The 21,826-nt window shown below is 39.6% G+C and overlaps 1 protein-coding gene across 2 annotated transcripts; it reads left to right on the top strand.

Moving 5' to 3' along the window:
- Positions 1-5: 5 nt before the first annotated feature.
- On the top strand, positions 6-20,930 carry LOC138751360 (equilibrative nucleobase transporter 1-like). Of its 2 annotated transcripts, none has more exons than XM_069913539.1 (4): positions 6-88; positions 1,483-1,602; positions 17,372-17,528; positions 20,383-20,930. In XM_069913539.1, exons 1-3 carry the CDS (start codon positions 10-12, stop codon positions 17,473-17,475), a joined length of 303 nt encoding a protein of 100 aa, XP_069769640.1. In that variant the 5' UTR covers positions 6-9; the 3' UTR covers positions 17,476-17,528; positions 20,383-20,930. The 2 variants fall into 2 exon arrangements, with proteins under 2 accessions (XP_069769640.1, XP_069769639.1); XM_069913538.1 differs by having other exon boundaries at positions 18,862-20,930.
- Positions 20,931-21,826: the final 896 nt, after the last annotated feature.

Here is a 21,826-nt window from a genome sequence, read left to right as displayed (position 1 = left end):
CTTTCGATTATGCCGCTGCGTCTTTTTCTGTTTATTGGGACCTTGAACCCCATGCTCAACTTGTTGGCAAATGGCGATCCCAGGCAAGGTAACCGACATCGCTGAGTAATTGGCCCCACCCGTTCTCAAGATAGACCACCGCACTCCAGGCCCGTCCCATTCCACATGATCAAAACACACACTATATCTCAATGTACAGCAAACCCAAGTCCCAGTTCAAACATCATACAACAGAAAATATTACAGCACAAGATGTTGTGCCGGCCAATATAAACCTCAACAAAGTAAAACCTCCCTACCTCACATACATAACCCTCTATTTTTCTTGCATCCATATGCCTGTCTCAGGGCCTTTTTAACGTCCCTATTGTACCAGTTTCCACCACCACCCCTGGCAATGCATTCCAAGCACCATTATTCTGTGGGTAGAAAACTGACCCCTGAGGTCTCTCCAAAACTTTCCTCCGCTCGTCTTGTACTAATATCCTCTGGTGTTTGCTACTCTCTCCCCTGAATAAAAGGTACCCATTCCTCTCATAATCTTGTAGAACGTTCATTTTATTTTCAAAGTATAATTTTGCACTTTGCCGCTGCTGCACAACAGTGAATTTCATGACATGTTCATGACAGTAAATTCTGATTCTTTATAAGACCCCTCATCATTCTTTGCCACAAAAATAAAAGCCCGAGCTCTGTTAACCTTGCTTTAACAGAAACTTCAACACAATCCTCACACAGAATATACACATTCATCACATATACATGTCCGTGCCCCCTCATTAGGCACAAAGCAGGCCACTGCATTCATCATCATTTTGGCATTTTCTCTCTTCTACCCTGATTCCCTTTCCTTTGTTTCCATGCCCAATGTCACCCATCACTTCTTCCTTTACTTCCTTCCTTCCATCATTCATTCATCCCAACTTCTCATTCTTTATTTTCCTTCATGTTATTCCATTCATTTCTCACCGTTTTTACCCATCCTTAGTTTTCTTTGCTTTCCTTTTTTCTTTCTTTGTTTTGCTCTTTCCTTTCTTGCCTTCCATCCTTTCTTCCATTCCTCTTTTCTCTCCTCTCTTTTGTCTTTCCCTTTTTAAATTCCTCTTTCCATCTCTTCTTACTAATCCTTCCTTCACTTTTCCTTCCTGATTTTCTTTCCTTCCTATTTACTCTTTGCCAATTAATCATTTTATCAATCATTCTCTCTGTCTGTCTATCCATCCATCTATCTGCATGTGTATATAACACACACACACACACACACACACACACACACACACACACACACACACACAGTATATACCATGTCTGTTTGACTCTTTATCTCTGCTCTTTCTTTTACTTGACACATTTATTTATTACATTTTTTCTCCATAACTCTTCCACCCATGTCTTCCAATCGCGACTTCCCACTCTGATCCTCTCTCCCTCAAACTGTTCCCCATCCATGTGTAACATGATACCACCTCTTTCCTCTGTCAGTCAGCAGGTTTACAAACACCTTTGCCATCAGCCAGTTGTTTGCCATTTTCTTCAGTCCCTTCAGTGGGCTGATCCTGGACCGGCACAAAAGGAAAGGCTGCCAATTGAACTCAGCTGCAGGTAATTGAATGAAATGAAATCTCATCTTCATATTGGCACTGACATTTCGGTATATTGGTTAAAATGAACTTTGTGGCTAATGTTCAGCACCACAAATGAATTTATCACTTCACAATTCATTCAGGAGAATTTGGCACAGAAACCCATTGTGCCCTCCCTTTCTTTCTCTCCTCTGCCTTTTTCCCTCCCTCTGCTTCATCCTATATAACCAAATTGTCCTCCTCTTCAAATCTCCCATTCTTCCTTTCTCTCCCTGACAACAAATTCCTGATATTTTAGCATAGCTGTGGACAAAGACAGGAGGAGTTAAAATGGTGATATGTTCAATTAGGGAAGGGCTAATAATGATTGGATTTGGAGAGAAAATTTGGATGAGATGTTAAACTATGAAACCATAAGACATAGGAGCAGAAATAGGCTATTCAGCCCATCAAGTTTTCCTGCCATTTAATCATGAGCTGATCCCTTATCCCACTCAGCTCTGTTGCCTAGCCATCTACCCCACAACCTATGATACCTGACCAATCAATATCTGCTTAAAATACACCCAATGACTTGGCCATTGTTCTTGGTGAAAAGCACAGAAGAAGTATGGAGATGTTTATGGACCACTTTCACAGGACTCTGGATGGGTTTGTCCCACTGAGATAGGGAAATATGGTAGGATATGGTTGACAAAAAGAGATGAGACAGCTATTTATGAAGAAGAAGGAAGCATATGTAAGGTTTAGGAAGTAAAAGACGGGAAGGGCTTATGTCAGTGTGTACAGTAAAACATATGGAGACATGATAATACCACAGTGTTAAAATCTTTACAGAGGTCTACTGGCTAGCCAGTGGCGATTGTAACCCTATATTGGTGCCATTGAGGTACCTATATGCTCTAAAAAAGGCTGCCAGATTTTTAGAAATGTGTTATATCCCTTTCTGAGATTGTATGTGACCTTTTCAAGTGGGATGCAACTATTCATCTCCGAAGACCACCTATACATGAGTAGATGGGAGTCAGACTTCCATGTTATTGCTATGCATTTCCTGGCCACACACAGGGCAATTTCTGTGAATTTAATTTGAGAATTAGTTAGTGATCTACCAACCATGGTAATGTTCCCCAGAAGACAAAGCTCTGGGTCTACTGGGAAATGGGATGCTCATTTTTGTGTTTCTTTTTCTTCGTTCTTTCTCTGTTAATAGGATTTGTATAAAGGAGAGGGGGTGGAGGGAGGGGTTCTCTTGATGTTTTGTATTTGGTATGATTATTGATTGTTAAATATATTTAAAATGATAAATAAAATATTACAAAAAAAGATTAAGGAAACCTTAAGGCATTCTATGCATGCGTGAAGAACAGAAGAATGACTCAGGTGAAGGTAGGGCTGCGTAAGAGGGATCATAGGCCTGGAGGCAGAGGAAATAGGAGAGATCCAAAATGAATAATTTGCTTCAGTGTTTACCAGAGAGATGGACCTTGGTCAAGGTGAGGTCAGTATAGAATAGGCTTATGTGCTGGAGCATGTTGAGGTTAAGAAAGAGGATGTGCTTAGTCTTTTTAAAAAACATTTGGACTGACAGGTTCCCCAGGACCTTATTCTCGGTAACTACAGAAAGTGAGGGAAGAGATTGCTGGGACATTTAGCAATGATCTTTGCATCCTCTCTAGCTGTGTGTGGGTACTGGTGGACTGGACAATCATAATTAAAAAGTTAATAGGGAGATTCCTGGGATTATACACTAATGAGTCTTATGTCAGTGATGGGAACGATAGAATTCCTGTGCATTTACAAAAAGCATAAGAAAACTGAGGTCCTCCATCAGCCAGCTCCCCACCATGACTACCAGTCCCCCCACATCTCCATCGGGCACACAAAACTCAAAACGGTCAACCAGTTTACCTATCTCGGCTGCACCATTTCATCGGATGCAAGAATCGACAACGAGATAGACAACAAACTCGCCAAGGCAAATGGCGCCTTTGGAAGACTACACAAAAGAGTCTGGAAAAACAACCAACTGAAAAACCTCACAAAGATAAGCGTATACAGAGCTGTTGTCATACCCACACTCCTGTTCGGCTCCGAATCATGGGTCCTCTACCGGCATCACCTAAGGCTCCTAGAACGCTTCCACCAGCGTTGTCTCCGCTCCATCCTCAACATTCATTGGAGCGACTTCATCCCTAATGTCGAAGTACTCGAGATGGCAGAGGTCGACAGCATCGAATACACGCTGTTGAAGATCCAACTGCGCTGGGTAGGTCACGTCTCTAGAATGGAGGACCATCGCCTTCCCAAGATCGTGTTATATGGCGAGCTCTCCACTGGCCATCGTGTCAGAGGTGCACCAAAGAAGAGGTACAAGGACTACCTAAAGAAATATCTTGGTGCCTGCCACATTGACCACTGCCAGTGGGCTGATATCACCTCAAACCGTGCATCTTGGCGCCTCACAGTTCGGCGGGCAGCAACCTCCTTTGAAGAAGACCGCAGAGCCCACCTCACTGACAAAAGACAAAGGAGGAAAAACCCAACACCCAACCCCAACCAACCAATTTTCCCCTGCAACCGTGTCTGCCTGTCCCGCATCGGACTTGTCAGTCACAAACGAGCCTGCAGCTGACGTGGACATTTACCCCTCCATAAATCTTCGTCCGCGAAGCCAAGCCAAAGGAAGAATATCTCAGAGGTAGTTATCATGGCTTTGTGAATGGAAGGTTATGCTTTACAAGCCTAATTGATTTTGAAGATGTGATAAAACACATTGATGAAGGCATGGCAGCAAATGCAGTGGAAATGGATTTTATTAAGATATTATCAAACATTGCCATGCTAGACTTATTCAGAATGTCACCTATGGAACTTTAGTTGTATGAATTCAGAATTGGCTTGCCTGAAGAAAACAGATGGAATATATTCTGCCTGGAAGCCAGTGATGAGTGGGATTCCACATGGATCTGTTTGGGACCCTGCTCTTTATGATATTTACAAATGTCCTGGATGAAGAAGTGGAAAGACGGGTCCGTAAGTTTGAAGATGTCACAAAAATTGGAAGTTGTGAATAGTGTAGAATGTTATTGTGGATCATAGGTTATAGCAAGAGAGGGAACTGGAACAGCCTGTCAGTACAGGGTAGCCCTATGGCTGCTCCCCTCACTAACAAATATACTGCTTTGGATACTCTTAAGGGGCATGCCCTGGCATGGACAAGCCACTGTGGTCAGATCTCTGGCATGGAGCCTAGCCATGTTCCTAAGAGGGGAAGGGAGGAAAAAGGGCATGCTGTAGTGATAAGGGATTCACAAGTTGGAGGAACAGGTAAGAGAATCCCAGAGGGTATGTTGCCTCCTAGTTGCCAGTGTCTAGGATATCTTCGATCTAGTTCACTAAATTCTCAAGAGGGAGGGTGAACAGCCAGGGACATGGGTAGGAAGGGTGATGATGTCCTGAAAAGAGAGTTCAGGGAGTTAGATACAAAGTTCAAGGAAAGGACCTCCAGGGTTGTGATATCAGTATTGCTCTGCGAGCCAAGTGCTTTTAAGATTAAATGTAGGAGGATAAGACAACTTAATACATGGCTAAAGAGATGGTGAATGATGGGGCGCATCAGGACATTGTGATCTGTTTCAAAGGAGATGGGACTTGTACCATTGGGATTATTTCCATTTGAACTGGAGAGGGACTAATATACTTGCGGGAAATGCTGCTCCATGGGAAGTAAGCTAGATTGTAGAGAGAAAGGAACCATAGTGCCAGAGTAGATAGTCAAGACTTCATCCAAAGAGAGGAAACAAAGGATTATGCATGGGGGAATAATGTTTGGAGGTGTCTATTTTAATCCAAGGAGTATTGTACAAAAGGCAGATGATCTTAGAGCATGGATTGGCACATGAAATTATGACATTGTGGCCAGTAGTGAAATTTGGTTGCAGGAGGGGCAGGACTGGCAGCTCAATGTTCTGGGGTTCTTTTGTTTCAAACAGAAGGGGATCGATGAAAGGGGATGGTTGGCACTCTTAGACAGGGAAAATATCACAGCAAATATCAGAGAGAACAAATGCAAGAAAAATATGAGAAGGGAATCAAAAGGGCAAAAGGAAGACATGCTTTAGCAGATGAGGTGAGTGAAAATGCTAATGGACTCCGCAAATATATTAAGAGCAAAAGGATAGATAGTAAGGGATGAAATTAGTTCCCTTGAAGATCAGAGTTGTCAAATACTGGAATTGGTTGTCATCCAGCAGCCGGTTGCTGAATAAGTAGTTGTCGGCTATATATGGAGCCAGAAGAGGTGAGGGAGATCCTACATTTTTTTGGCTTATGTATGCATTCAGGAAACTGGCCCAGAGTCTATGCAGGTGAGGCAAACAAGCAGTGAGATCCTTAAGGTGGACCAATGTTAAAATTTCAGGGGGACTGACAAATATATTCAGAATCAAGATTTTTTTGTCATGAAAAAGTCATGAAATTTGTGGAAACATCATAGTGCAAACATACATATTATAACCATCTTATAACTTAACCGTTAAAAAATAAAATAAAATAATAATAACAATAATAGAGCATGAAAAGTAAGGCAGTGTCTATGGTTCATTGATTATTCAGGAATCTGATGGCAATGGGGAAGAAACTCTCCTTGTGCCGCTGAGTGTTTGCCTTAAGGCTCCTGTATCTTTTCCTCAATGGTAGCAGAGTGAAGAGGATGTCGTCTGGGTGGTGGGGGTCTTTGAGGATAGAGGCTGGTTTTTTAAGACACCACCTCATGTAGATGGTCTCGATGGAGTGAAATTGGGTGCCTGTGATGTCACAGACCGAGTTAACAACCTGCTGGAGTTTATTCTTGTCCTAAAAGTTGGCATTACCCAGCCAGATAGTGATGCAACCAGTCAGAATGCTCTCCATAGTACACCTGTAGAAGTTTTGAGAGTCTTCGGAGACATACCGAACTTCTTCAGACACCTCACAAAGTATCACTGCTGGAGAGCCTTCTTTGTGATTGCATCAACATGGATGCTCCAGGACAGATCCTCGGAGATGTTGACACCCAGGAATATGAAGTTCTTGACCCTCTCCTCTACTAAAAAGATTGAAGGTATAGTGAACAGTGAGGAATGTTTGAAAAGTATGTAAAGGGATCTTGATCAGCTGTAAAAATGGAATGCAAAATCACAGAGGGAATTTAATGCTGACAAACGTGAAGTCTTTCATTCAAGGTAGCACATACATTGTAAATGGTGGGGCGCTGAAGAGTGTGATAGAACAGAGGGATCTGGGAATGTGGAAACATAATTCCTTGAAAGTGGTGTCACAGGTGGATAGGGTCATAAAGAGAGCTTTTGGCACACTGGCCATAAATCAAAGCTTTGAATAGAGGAGTTGGGATGCTATGGTGAAGATGTATGAGGCTAGATTTGGAGTATTGTGTGCAGTTTTGGTCACTTAATTACAGGAGGTATATGAATAACATTGAAGGAATGCAGAGCAGATTTACAATGATGTTGTCTGGACTGAGTTATAGGGAAAAGTTAAACAGGTTAAAACAGAGATACAGGCAATGGTTAAACAGATTATGACTATATTGGGGATCTGGTTCAAAAGAAGAGAGACGTATAGGCAACATGGAGGAAATGAGGTACTTAAGGAATATAAAATATGTAAGAAAACTCTTAAGAAAGGTATCAGGAGGTCTAAAAGAAGACCTAATGGTTTCTACAGGTATATTAAGAGCAAAAGCATGGTAAGGGACAAAATTAGTCCCCTTGAAGATCAGAGTGGTTGGCTTTGTATGGAGCCAGAAGAGATGGTGGATATATTAAATGTTTTTTTTTTCATCAGTATTCACATAGGAAACTAGCACAGAGTTGTGGGAACTAAAAAAAACAAACAATGAGGTTGTGGAACCTATAGAAATTAAAGTACAGATACATAATTCCCTGAAAGTGGTGTCACAAGTGGATAGGGTTGTAAAGAGAGCTTTTGGCATATTGGCCTTCATAAATCAAAGTATTAAGTAAAGGAGTTGGGATGTTAAAGGAGATGGGATTGTATAAGACATTGGTGAGGCCAAATTTGGAGTACTGTGTGCAGTTTTGGTCACATAACTACAGGAAAGATATCAAGATAGGAAGAAGATTTATTAGGATGTTGCCCAGACTTCAGGAACTGAGTTACAGGGAAATGTTAAATAAGTTAGCACTTTATTTCCCAGACCATAGAAGAATTGGGAGAAATTTGATAGAGGTATTGAAAATTATGAGAGAGATTGAGTCAATGTCGACAGGCTTTTTCCACTGAGTGCAGGAGAGATGCAAACCAGAGGACATGGGTTAAGGGTGAAAGGGGAAAAGTTTAGGGGGAACATGAAGAGGAACTTCTTCACACAGTGAGTGGTGGGAGTATGGAATGAGATGCCAGCTGAGGTTGTGAATGTGGGCTCAATTTGAACATTTAAGAAGAATTTTGACAAGTACATAGATGGGAAAGGTATGGATTGCAATGAACTTGGTGAAGATCGGTGGGACTAAGCAAAAAAAATGGTTCAGCACAGACTAAAAGGGCTGAAGGGGCCTGTTTCTGTGCTGTTGTGTTCTTTTGCTCTATAGTTCTATATTCCCTGGAGCATAGAAGAATGAGGGGTTATTTGGTAGTCTACCATGATAAAATGTTTTGAGCCATGGCTAGAATTAACTTATACCTGTATAAAGATCTTCATTTCGAAGACCATCACAATTGCTCCAAACCACTCAACTCTGCATCTCCTAGACATGCCACATATACTTCAGCTTTCAACACAATCATATCCTCTATACTGGTCAACAAGCTCAAAACCTGGGCCTCTGCAAACTCCTCAGTAATTGGATCCTTGATTTACTCATTGACAGATCATGGCCAGTATGAATCTGAAACAAAGTCTCCTTCTCACTGCCAATCAACACAGTTGCATCTCAAGGATGTTCTACTTACCCCCCCCCTCCCTTCTGTAACATAAGCCAACTTTATGTGCTTGTCTGTTCAGTCCTGATGAAGAGTGAACTCAGTAAAATTCCGATGGTTTATTTCCCCAGTAATGCTGAATGAACCAGAGAATGATTCAAAAAATGTTCTCTTGCCCTCACCGTCACGCTCTCCGTCCTCTTTTCTCTCTGTGCTGCTATTCCAGTGCTGTGGCTTCAGTACTTGAGCTTCATCTTCCTAGTGATCCATGGCACATTCCTTTATGGAAATGAAGCTGCATTCCTCACTATTGCGTAAGTAGACGGATAATAACAAAGAAATAAAACTGGTTTTTCGGTCCACCAAGTTGGTTCCAAACATTAAGCAACAATTTCCACTGTTAGAGAAGCACACAATACCACGACCCTTAGGCCCACCATTTACAGGCTGGCCATCAAGCACAAATTTACATTATTTCACGACCTTCATATTATATGTTCAACAATTGCCTGTACAGATATTTTTCTATGCAAAGTATTGTCAGTCCATTCAATATTTCATGACACGAGGAACAATAGTAGCTCACAGAACAATGGGATTTCCTCCACTAATTTCCCCTTTGACCTTCTCAACCACTTGGGATAATTTACCATTGCCAGTTTACCTTCCACATCCTCACATCTTTGTGGAAAAAGGAAAGCGGAGTCGCTGGAGTAACTCCATCCACTCACAGGGAGAGAGTGGAAACATCACACAAGTCAGCTTCCAACCAGGGTGACTCAATCTTTGCGGCAGGAGTTCTTCCAGCTGCTGCTTCTATCCACACATCCTGCAGGAAATCTAAGATCCAGATCCAGATCGGGTTAATTTAACCAAAACAAGGAGGTGAACTATCAAAAGCAAGAAAAAAAAACAAGAAAAAGAGGGGAATGGATTGGCCACTTTTCTCTGCAATCCCACATCTGACAATCAAAAATATTGTGGATTATTACCCCCATCTTCTATGTCAAATCCTTAGGTTGCCAATTCCCCAAACTCTCAGAAATATCTCCCACCGCATTGAAGACTTATACACATTGAAGCTCCACCTTGATCTTCCACATTGTGAAGAATTCTGCCATTGACCATGTCCTCCATCTTCATGTTCGACTTTCCAAAATGCAACTACTAGTAGAAATACCTGCATGCATCTGTTTAAAATGATCGACCCATTGAGTTAAACCTCTGTCCATCTCATAAACCACAATCCTACTTTTGTAACTATCTAGCCATCTCTCTTCATTTAAAAAAAATGCCTAGTTCTTTTGAAATATAGGATATATCACATATCAATGCACAAAGCTTTCATCAGGTGAGTTGAAAGTCAATGGAGAACCGAGGCCCGATCATTTTAAAACAGCTTGAGAACGAACTCCAGATAATTTTAAATGCAGCACCGGAAATGGGACGCATAGTATTTCTGGAGAGCACAGCACCCAGGTAAGTGATTAATGGTAGTACAGGTACAGAATCCTTTATCCGGAACCCTTGGGGAACAGCGTGTTCCGAATTTCAGATTTTTCTGGATTTCAGAACAAATACCAGCTGCCCCAGATTTAAGCCCAACAGAATTGTGCTGCCATATCCACCCCCTTCCAGTCATGCTGGCATCTCTCTCCCCATCACCCACCCGAGTCACACTGCCAGCTCTCCTCCTCCCCCACCCGAATCGCGCTGCCGTCTCTCTCCCCTTCCCCCCTGCCTGCCTGAGTCGCGCTGCCATCTCTCTCTCTCGCTCTGCTGTACCAGCACCAGGAAAAAAATGCCAGTTTTTGGAGCTTTCTGGATTTTAGATCTTCAGGTAAAGGATTGTGTATCTGTAGAGGATTCCACTCTGATTGGAGGCCTGTGACTAGTGGTGAACCTCAGGGATCAATGCTGTTCCATTGTTGCTTGTCATCAAGATCAATGATCCGGATGATAATGTGGGTAATTTTATCAGCAAATACATTGATAATTCTAAGATGGGCAGTGTAAAGGGCAGCGAAAAAAGCTTCTCAATCCTTGAAGTTGTATCCAAGCTGTAAAATGGCAGTTGGAATTTAATGCGGACAGTTTGAAGTGTTGCAAGTTAGGATGACGAACCAGTGTAGAACTTCAATGGTAAGCGGTAGGGAACTGTAGACTTCAGAGAGATCTGGGAATATAGATTGAAAGTGGCTTTTAGATAGGGGCAGAAAGAAAATAATTGCCACATTGGCATTCATAAATCAAAGCTGAATATAAGAGTTGACATGTTGGGTGAAGTTGAATGGGATGGTGCTGAGCCAAATTTGGAGACATTATGTGCATTTGTGTTCAGCTACCAACAGGATTTATATCAATGAAATTGACAGAGTGTGGAGAAAAGTCGCAAGGATATTGCTGAAACTTGATTGGGAAAGGTTGAAGAGGTTGGGATTTTATTCCAGAGGCATTGGAGAATGAGCGGTGATTTGATGGAGGTGTACAAAATTATGAAAGGTATAGATAATGCAAATACATTTTTCCACTGAGATTCATTTGGATATATAAGATGTTGGTGTTGGTCCATGGATGGGAGCAGTATGGGGGGAGAGGTTATGGTCAGAGGATGGGTCTATGCAGAATAACTCATTCGGGAACTATGCTGAAGGTTCTGGCTCTGTGCTGCGGTGTTCTATGGTTCTAATGGTCAATTCATTAATCCATTGAGTTGTCTGAAGTATTGAAGTGTGGAATATCACGAGTTTAATCCTTTGGACCTCTCTCTCCTCATGTCACTTCGGGAAGATATATGGCATTGTGCAGGTGCTGGCGGGTGTTGCCTGCCTCCTCCAGTACCCTTGCATCATCCTCATCAAGCATACTTTGAAAGGCAACCCATTGTACGTAAGTATCAGAAGTCTCTCCATGTGACCTGGACATTAGGCAGGTGGTGAAAAGATGGGGTAGGTTCTCACAGATGCTCATGCCTCTACCAAACCATGATGGAGTCAGTATTCTCCCACCTCCCAAACATGTGAGTGCAAGCCTGTCATTTTATAATACTTTTATATAATACAATTCCGATAATCCAGCCGGATATGATGGCACGTGATCATTCTGGACGACTGAATGCTTTCTACCCAAGCGCAATATTTCAAATTTTACACATTTGTATAAATGGGTGGAAAGCCGACATCCCGCAAAAGTCACAAATAGAATCCGAATACATACAGCTAGCATAGCATTGGGTGTAAATGACCAATATTCATGTATTTTTATTTTCCCCACATTTTCGCTCTGGTTCTGCCATGCATTCAGGACAATTTATAACAGCAACTTCAACTACCTATGTGCATTTTTTTGAGATGGGGCAGAAGCCATCTGTTTGGGAAACAAGTCCCATTAAAGAGATTGTGCAAACTCCACAAACACATGACAAGATGTCAAGATCAAACTCCGTTCATTGGCTCTCTCTAGCAGCGGTCCTACCTGCTGCGTTTCTGTGTTACTCTCTAGCAGGATGATGCAGAGCCATGGATGATGATATATCGGAACAATGATAAGTTGAGGTCTTTTGAAGCAGATGAGGACACTTGTGGAGCAGGCAATTTGCTTGGGGTGCATTGGGAAATTATTAACTGAAATAAAACAGTGTACAAATAAACGGGTGCTGCTCGGGTATGTTAAATGGCCATAGAGATATACGGCACAGAAACAGATCCTTCAGCCCACCTGGCCCATGCCAGCTTGCCCCACCTACTCACCACAAGATGTGTGATAAAATGGGGGAGGATATTTTTATAAAGATAGCAGACACACAGGGATACATTTTACTGGCGGGGGGGGGGAACACTTTAATTTTAACCTTAACCCATTGATAGATAAAAACTGGGAAAACAAATATAAATAATAAAGTACCCAAATTTACATTAAAATCAATGCATGATTTGAAGATAATTGATATATGGAGAAAACAACATCCAAAAGAAAGAGATTATTCAAACAGACACAAAACTTATTCTAGGATTGACATGTTCTTGTTGTCGGCTCAGATTCTGACCACTTACCCTTGTTATTGACAATTGATTTAGAGGATATTCCACTGAAAACATATAGATGGAGGCTAAACCCTTTATTGTTAAAAAGGCAGGACTTTCAGGAATACATAGAACAACAAATCAAAATATAATTCAAGACAAATACAAATTCGATAACAGACAAATTTATATTATGGGATGCAATGAAAGGCCTTTATTAGGAGGCAAATAATTAGTTACATGACTAAGATTAAAAAAGAATATAATCGGAAAATAGAACAGTTGGAAAAAGAAATAGTAACTATAGAAAAATATTTAATGAGAAGGGAAGATATAGAGAAAAAGAGAGAATTGGCAGAGAAAAAATTATAATATGAAACATTACAAATATACAAGTGTAGAAAAACCTTATGAAAACAAAGGTTATGAATTAGGAGAGAAAACCCACAAAATATTGGCTTAGCAACTAAAAACAGAACAAGCAACAAGAACTATTATAGCAACAAAGAAGGAGGATAAACAGATCTCATATTATAATCGATTAGAGATTAATGGAAAATTTATAAAATTTTATAAGCAATATAAACCGAAAATCTAGGGAAGAATGACAAAATAGATGAATTTTTGTCAAACATTGAATTACCCCAATTACAATTGGAAGGTCAAAATAAATGACTAAAACCCCTGACAATTGCAGAAATTCAGAATACATTAATGACATTACCAAATGATAAGACACCAGGCAAAGATGGATTCCCTACAGAGCTTTATAAGGTATTATAATCCATTAATTTCGCCCCTCTTGAAGGTAATGAAACAGGTGGAAGAGACCCAGATTTTGCCTGACTCACGTAAAACGCCAATAATTTCAAAAATGGGAAAAGATCCGCTGTCACTGGCATCATGTAGACCAATATCTTTACTAAATACAGATTTTAAATTCATTGAAAAATTACTAGTGAATAGATTGTCAGACTGTGTACCGAAATTAGTGAAGCTCGATCAGATAGGATTATTTTAAAAATAGAAGAATGGCAGATAATGTCTGTAAATTTATTAATTTAATCCTTACAGTGCAAATAAATAACACACTAACTGTGGCAGTAACTCTAGATGCAGAGCAAGCTTTCGATAGGGTGGAATTTAAAGTACCACAGAAATTCAAATTACTGCAAAAATTTATTAATTGGATTAGGGCACTGTATAATGGTGCTATGGCAAAAGTGGTAAATGGATATGTTTCAGACCACTTTAAATTGAGTAGGTCAACTAGGCAGGGATGCCCATTATCACCTTCCCTGTTCGCTTTGGCTATAGAACCATTGGCAGAGCTGATGAGAAAGGAATCTACAATAAAGGGAATAAAAGTAAAAGAGGAAGAATTTAAAATTAGTTTATTTGTGGACGATATTATAGTATATTTAACAGTCCCAGATAAATCAATAAAAAGGTTATATATAAAATTGAAAGAATATGGGGAGATATTGGGATACAAGGTTAATATTGATAAAAGTGAAGTGATGCCAATGAACAAAGTCGATTATACAAAATGTAAAAAGGAATCCCCTTTTAAATAGCAATCACAGGCTATACTTTACCTTGGTATCAGAATAAATAATAATTTAAATCATTTGTAGAAATTAAACTACTAACTGTTAATAACAAAAAATACCGGAAGATTTAGAGAAATGGAAAGATTTACCATTAACTTTAATAGGGAGAGTAAACTGCATCAAGATGAATTTATTTCTACAGCTACAATATTTATTCCAAACGCTACCAATTCCCTTGACAGGGGACTTTTTTGATGAAACTAAATAAATTAATAAGAACGTTTTTATGGAAGGGTTAAAAAAAAAAATTAAGAGTGGCTTTAGAAAAATTAACATGGATGTATAAACAAGGAGATTGTAGCTACCAAATTTCAAAAACTATTACCGGGAAGCACAGTTAAGAGATCTATCAGAATTTTATCAGATGGTAGAAAAACCGGATTGGCTCAAGATAGAATTATATAAATTAGGAGAAAAGGATCCAGAACATTTACTCTATAAATGGGATGAGGAATTGGTGCAACACAACAATTTACCAATGCTATATCATATACAAAAAATATGAAAGAGAATACATCTGGAATGAAAGATGATAAATTATTAAATATCAAAAATACTACTAATGCAAAACCCATTAATACCTTTTACAATAGACAATTTATTTTTTAAGGAATGGGCTAGAAAAGGAATTAAAAGAATAAAAGATTGCTTTTGGGGAAATAATTTATTAAGACTTGAACAGTTAAAAGAAAAATATGGAATATAACATGGTACAATATTTTCATACTATCAGTTGAAAACTTATTTAAAAGAAAAGTTGGGAACTAACCTAAGATTACCTGAGAGTAGCTGCTATGAAGACTTAATTACAGACACAATGATAGTAAAAAAAATTATCACAAACATGTACAGCAAATTGTTATAAAAAGAAAATGATGAAGCAATATATAAACCCAAAAAAGGTTGGGGAAAAAGATTTAAATATATGAATAAAGAATGAAACATGGAAGGAACTATGCACAGGAACTATGATTAATACAATAAATACTCAGTTTCGTATGATACAATGCAAATGGTTATATAGATTATATGTTACACCTCAAAAGTTAAAAGAATGGAATCCAACAATATCGAACAGATGCTTCTGTTGCAAACAAGAAATTGGAGCAACCTTGGAGACTATTTGGACTTATACAAAAGTGAAAAAATATTGGGAGGATTTAAACCTAATATTAAATAGAATTACAAAAAATAAGATAGCAAAAGATCTAGAAATCTTCCTGTTAAACAACATAAAAGACAAAGAATTAGGCCAAAAATTAGACAGGGTTCAAAAAAGATTTATTATGATTGCTCTTGCAGCAGTGAAAAAGTGCATAATGATAACTTGGAAAATGGAGGAAACCTTTAAAATATAGTAATGGTACATAGAAATGAACAAGTGTATTCCATTAGAAAAAAAAACCTACAATCTAAAAGACAAATATACTTTATTTGAACAAATTTGGGAACCATACATAGAGTATATTAGAAACCTCCAATTTCTAACCTCCATCTCTTAAAATGTTAAGATACAAGTACGAAAATACTTAAATATGGAATTTTGGATGACACAATTTCTTTTTCTTCTTTCTCTTTTTATTTCTTGATTTACGTTATAGGGGGTGGGGAGGTTGGGAGGAAGGGGGGACAAAATTAAAATGTCACTGTGTATATTTTAATGATGAATATTTGTATTTATTGTTATTGACGTGGTTCACGGTGAAGTATTAAATAAAAACTTATTAAAAAAAAGATGTGTAATAAAATGTCCATCAGGCTCCCCTTAAATGCTTGCTCCCCATCTTAAATCCATATCTGCACATTTCCAGATTAAGTTAATCTTTTGAATAACTGGGCAATCAGAACAGCAGGTAGGTATCTAAGTGTTGTATCATGTACAGTTCAGAAATGGCGTTCCAACTCTTGTGCATAAGTACAACTTTTACATGAAGTTCTAACTCTTGTGACCAAGGATATAAGAGTCGCTGAGCATTCTGCATGTAGCAGACCTCATGTACTGGAGCTTGGGCTCAGACAATTCATACTTGGCCGGTGGTGTAACTGTGTAACTGTCCATGTTTCCTGGTAACAATGGGATCATGAAAATAGAAAAGATAAAATGGATGCCCTGGGGTGGGAGGTGGGGGAGCTGGGGATGATGAGCACCCTGATTGTTCCTGCCTCTGAGCTCTAGGACCTGTTTCAGTGCCAACCTCCGGACATTGCTCCTTCTCGCTGTACTCCATGGGGAGTTCCACATCCCAGATGCCTGTGAGTCTAAAGGTTAATCCGCCAAAGTAAATTACTCTGCAGGGAGTCCACTGTTAAGAATCATGAACTTCATCTCAGGGGGACCCGCATGGAATGTCTTGTCACAGCACAAAAATGGGCCAGATGAACTGAGGAAACAAGCTGCCTTGACAGGAGGTAGGGTGCCAGAATGTATAGCGAATGTAGTGGAAGGGATCTGTACCATGAAATAAGTATTCATGATGAGCCAATATCATGAAGTGGAGAGATCAAGAAAAGGAAAGGAAGATGAGAATGGACAAGGAGATGGCAGGGTTGAAAATTGACAGTGAAAGCCATGACATTTTAACATGTTGAATGAGTTCACCGATACAACAAGCAACATAAAAGGAAAAGAGTTAACAGAGTGGCCCCAGCTAAGATGGTAATAAAGACTGTTTTGCATGTCCCAAGAAAAGCAGGAGCAGTGTTGACTTACATGACTGCCCATGTCTACTTGGATCTGGACAAAATGACAGGAGTTTGTCCAAGTGAGGAAGGGTACTAAAAAATGTACTGGCAGAGAGAAATCCAGGGACTGCTTAGGCTCTCTCAGGCATATCTCAGACTTCAGGACTCCAACTCAATTGAAAATTTTCAGGTAAATTGCATCATCTCTCCCTCTCTTGTTTGTATCAGAACTGATTAGTGTTAGATTCACACATGCATTTCTCTCCGGATATTTCCAACATACTTTTCATTGCACGTTTCGACATCAGGTGCGTTGCATATTTCACAACTTTAATTAGCCCATTGGTTTATACCCTTCTCTCCAAACCCCTGGTCTTGGCAGCTTGCACCCTGAATTGAGTTATCCAACTTTAGTTAGCTCGCCCTTTACTTTTCTCCACATCAAAATTGGCATCGCTTGTTTTTATTTAATCTATTCATTAATACATACATGACTCAATACATATTTTGCTGTTCTATCTAACAGATGAATATCACGTTCTTGGTGCTGACGATGTTGCCATTTGCCCATCCACTCAACGTTTACTATTGGTGCAGAAGGGAGAAAATCAACAGACTTGCTTGACGTGATGTACCAAGCAGATTCAGAGAGACAGCACATGCGCACAGAAGACAAGTCTGATGTAAGGGTCCTAGGGTCTTCGGTGCATGGGAGCTATTGATGGGGTGGCCACATTTCAGTGAGAAAGGCTCTTGGCAGAGGCTAGCAAGGATGGGTGTGCCAAGTGGTGAAAGATGGATTCAATGGGTACTGATGGATGATGAGGTGTGGATAATGGGAGCTTTTTCTTGATGGTGATTATGGCAGAAGGAGCTGGAGTGGAAGTGGGTTGGACTATGGGTGCTGGAGGTGGAGGTAATATGTCTGGGCTAGCATGGAAGAGGTATTTTCTTGGGTTCTAGTGTCATTGAGTTCTGGGGAGCAGTTCTATAGTCCGTAGGAGCTGTAGGAAGGGGTAGGGTGATTTTAAAGAACTGGTAGAGGAGGAATGGTGTCAGATGCAGTTAGGGATAGTGTGTGGAGTCAGTTGGGCATGGTGCAAGAGCTGTAGGACAGTGGGAAGAACTTCTGGAGAGGTGTGGGCCAATGGAACCTGCTGGGAAAGAGTGAGAACAGTTGGTTGAGATGAAAATCTTGTCTTCTCATGCAATTGTTGAGTTGGATTGTCAAAGAGGTAGACAGCATGGAAATAGGTCCCTTCACATTACTTATCCATGCTGACAAAGCAGCCTTCATTAACGTCCAACTTACCTGTATTTTGGCCAAAACCCTCCACACCTATCTATGAACTGATTTAAGTGATGTTTACATACTGGAACTGTACCTGCCTCCAACATTTCCTCTGGTAGCTTGTTTATTTTATCCAATAATTTCTGTGTGAAAAAATCTTTTCCTCAGATCCCCTTTAAATATTATCCCTCTCATCTTAAACCTATGCATTTTACTTTATACTCGCAAGCTTTGCAGAAAAGACAGTGACAATCTACATTATTTATTCTCCTCATGAATTTAAAGGTTTCTTTTAATTCACCCCTGAGCACCCAATTGAGCATGAACAGTCCCACTCCATTAAACCTTTCCTTACATCTCAAGCCCTGCAAATTAGGTAATGTCCCTGCAAATCTTTTGCACCTGCTTGAGCTTAATGGCATGCCTTCTCGAGTTGGGGGACAGAACTGCATGCGTTACTCCATGTGAGAAAGATCTTCTACCACTGTGACGTAATGTCCCAACCCTTCTATTCAATTGCCCAACTGATGACATTAAGCATGCCTTACACTACATCATATTCTGTCTCCCTTCATTCTACGTCAAGGCAAATATTATATGTTAACTGGATCTTGCTGTTATAAAATACTGACCTGAATTAACTTCCCAAAATCCATCAAATCAGAGTTATTTGAATTAAATTTCCCATCTTCTGTTCTTAACCTTCCTCTAACCTCTACCATCAGTCTAATTTTAGATAATTCGATTCACATGGGAGATGGCAGATATTGGAATCTGGAGCAATTCACATTCGGCTGGAGTAACTGACCAAGTCAAGCAGCATCAGCAGAAAAAAAAAAGAATTGTCCATGCTTCCAGCTCAAACACTTCATCAGGATTAATGTGTTACTAATTGGTTAGCTCTCTCTGAATACCCTATGTTCTAATGTCCAGGCCGCCAACTATGTGGAAATTTCTCAAAGGTCTTGCAAAAGCCTACTTCCCTGTCCCTGTCAATCCACTTGGATGCCTCTTTAAAATCCCCGGTCAATTTCATGAGATATGAGTTGCCACACAAAAAAATAATACTGTCTGTCCAAAATGACGCGATGCAAATAAAACATATCTCTCACAATCTACTTCAGTAAATTTCCTGGCATTGATGTTTGGCTCACTGGCCTCATGTTCCTTAATGACTCCTTGCAATCCTTCTTAGATGTATGTACAAAACTTGGCATCTTCCAGACTTAGGGATTCTCACCTGTGGCTAATGAAAACATAAAAATAAATTCTGGCAACAGTCCAGCAATTTCTGTATTTACTTCTTACAACTTTGAAGAATATAGTTGTGCAGGCCTCAAGATTTATGTAGAATTATATCCTTTGAGGCCACCAAACCCTCCTATTTTGTAAGGTACGCTTGTTTCTGGACATTACTGTTCTCTTCACTGAACTGACCAACCTTTGAATGCGAAAGAGGTATTAAGACCTATCCCCAATTTTGATAAGATGGAAAGACAGCACAGCAACAGCTCATATGCAATGTCTTCCTTGAGTTTGGAGAAAATTACAAGATATGGGCCCCATTCATGTTCTATTATCATAATTTGATTACTTAGGCAGGGTTTTCTATCCGATGTCCGAGAGCCGATACTCGATTCTTTACAATTTATCTGCTAGTGACTGCGTTTAGTGGGAGGGGTTAGATTAGTATGGGTTTTTTCTTCCTTTTTTTTCTTTTGTTCTATTTAGATAATCACAATTGTATTCCTCAATATTAGGATATGAGGTGAAATTCTTATAAGGACTTTTCACTTTTTTGAGAATTATATAAGCCAATGTATGATTTATGTATGATTCATGTTCTGTATTGCATTATTTAAACTATATAATTAATTAATATCTGAACAATATATACATACAATATTTCTCTCTATTAAAATTAATTTAAAAATTTAAAAGTAAAAGACCTATCCAATCCCAAATGGTTCCACTCATCAATTACCATCTGAATCTTTGAAGATGCTTCCTCTTTCCCTAGTTACTCTTTTACTCTTAATAGATATAAAAATGCCTTGGTTGGTCTTTTACCTAATCTACTATGGCTGATTTTGCCCTCCAGATTTCCTTCTTATGTGAACCCCAACATGCCATTTACTTCTTTAGGAACATGTTTTATTCCACCTGTATGTACCAGATATCTGCCTTCCTTTTGCAGACTAAATACCTTAATATCCCTGGTTAACTACGGTTTCCTTGTCTTCCAGGTTTGCTCTTCATTTTAACCTGAATGCACTACCATTGAACCCTTAAGTCTTCCACTTGCCAGACATCTATTTTCCTGCTGATCTCAATCAACCTCTGTAAGTTCCTCCCCAATGCCTGAGATGATCTTTCAACCAATTTATTCCATGACTGATTTATATCTAATAGAATAATGGTGTCTGGTCATTAAAATTTTCCTCCACTGACTCTTGAATCACTTACCCTCCTCATTTACTTAGAGAAGTGGAGTGTTCCCCCTTCACTGGGGACATCATCCATGCTTTGCTTGAGAAAAGTAGTCTGGATAGAAATAACAAATACTACAGTATCCCCATTTGATCCCTTAGAACAACTCCGTCCTGGTCAGTAATTGTGAAGTGAATATTGCCAACTGTGATAAATGTCTTAATTCCACACCAATCTGTGACATCTGCATATTTATTCCTCTAATCCCTATGTCTTCAAACCCACCTTCCCCGCAATAAATCAAATCTCAGAATATGTAATTCTCTCTGTGTGTGTCTTAACTGCCAAATTAATGCCTGTTCTTCATACAATACTTTTTTCAATAAATTAATAACAATTATTGGTTCTGATTGCATTCCTTTGTACCTTTGGACAACTGCCAGATTTTATTCATGCACATTTTATGATACTTTTCAATCTTTACATCCATTATGCTTTTTGTCTGGCGATAGGTGCCCTGCAGCAAAATTGACAATTGAAATAAACCAACGTCTGATAACTTCAGGGTGCAGCTCGGGTCTATATTTGAGCAGGGAGTTCCTTTCGTCCAAAGGCACATTCTGGGGCAAAGGCTGAAGAGCATGTACTTATAGTTCAGATAGTTCCAGACTTGTGGGCAATGTTTACAATGCGCATGATGTTAATAAATTAGGGAAAATATCACAAATGTGCGCTAAACAGGTAAGACCAGAGGGCTGAGGTGATACGAATGGAAAGGCAAAATGGGAAAGGTCTCATCATACTGATGAGGTTGTATTATACATCACCCAATAGAGGGCAGAATTAGAGGAGCAAACCAGTAGAGAGATAGCAGACAGATGCAGGAAACAAAGTTGTGATAGTGAGAGATTTTAGCAGTTGGAGATTTTAATTATCCACATATTGACTGGGACTCCCATATTGTAAACGGATGGATGGCTAGAAATTTGTTAAACGTGTTCAGGAGAGTGTTTTTAAATCAATATATAGAGATTCCAATGAGAGAGAGTGTGGTACCAGATCTCCTATTTGGGAACAAGACGGGAAAGGTGACAGAAGTATTTGTAGGGTAAAATTTTGGGTCCAGTGTTCATAATGTCATTAGTTTCAATTTAATTATGGATAAAGATAGGTCTGGGTCTTGGGTTGGAGAAAGGCCAATTTTGAGGAAATGAAAAAGGATCTAGACTGCGCGGAATGGGATAAGTTGGTTTTGGGCAA

Source organism: Narcine bancroftii, chromosome 1 (genome assembly GCF_036971445.1).
Source record: "Narcine bancroftii isolate sNarBan1 chromosome 1, sNarBan1.hap1, whole genome shotgun sequence".
In the NCBI taxonomy this organism is placed as follows: domain Eukaryota; kingdom Metazoa; phylum Chordata; class Chondrichthyes; order Torpediniformes; family Narcinidae; genus Narcine; species Narcine bancroftii.
This window is presented reverse-complemented; position numbering and strand designations above follow the sequence as displayed.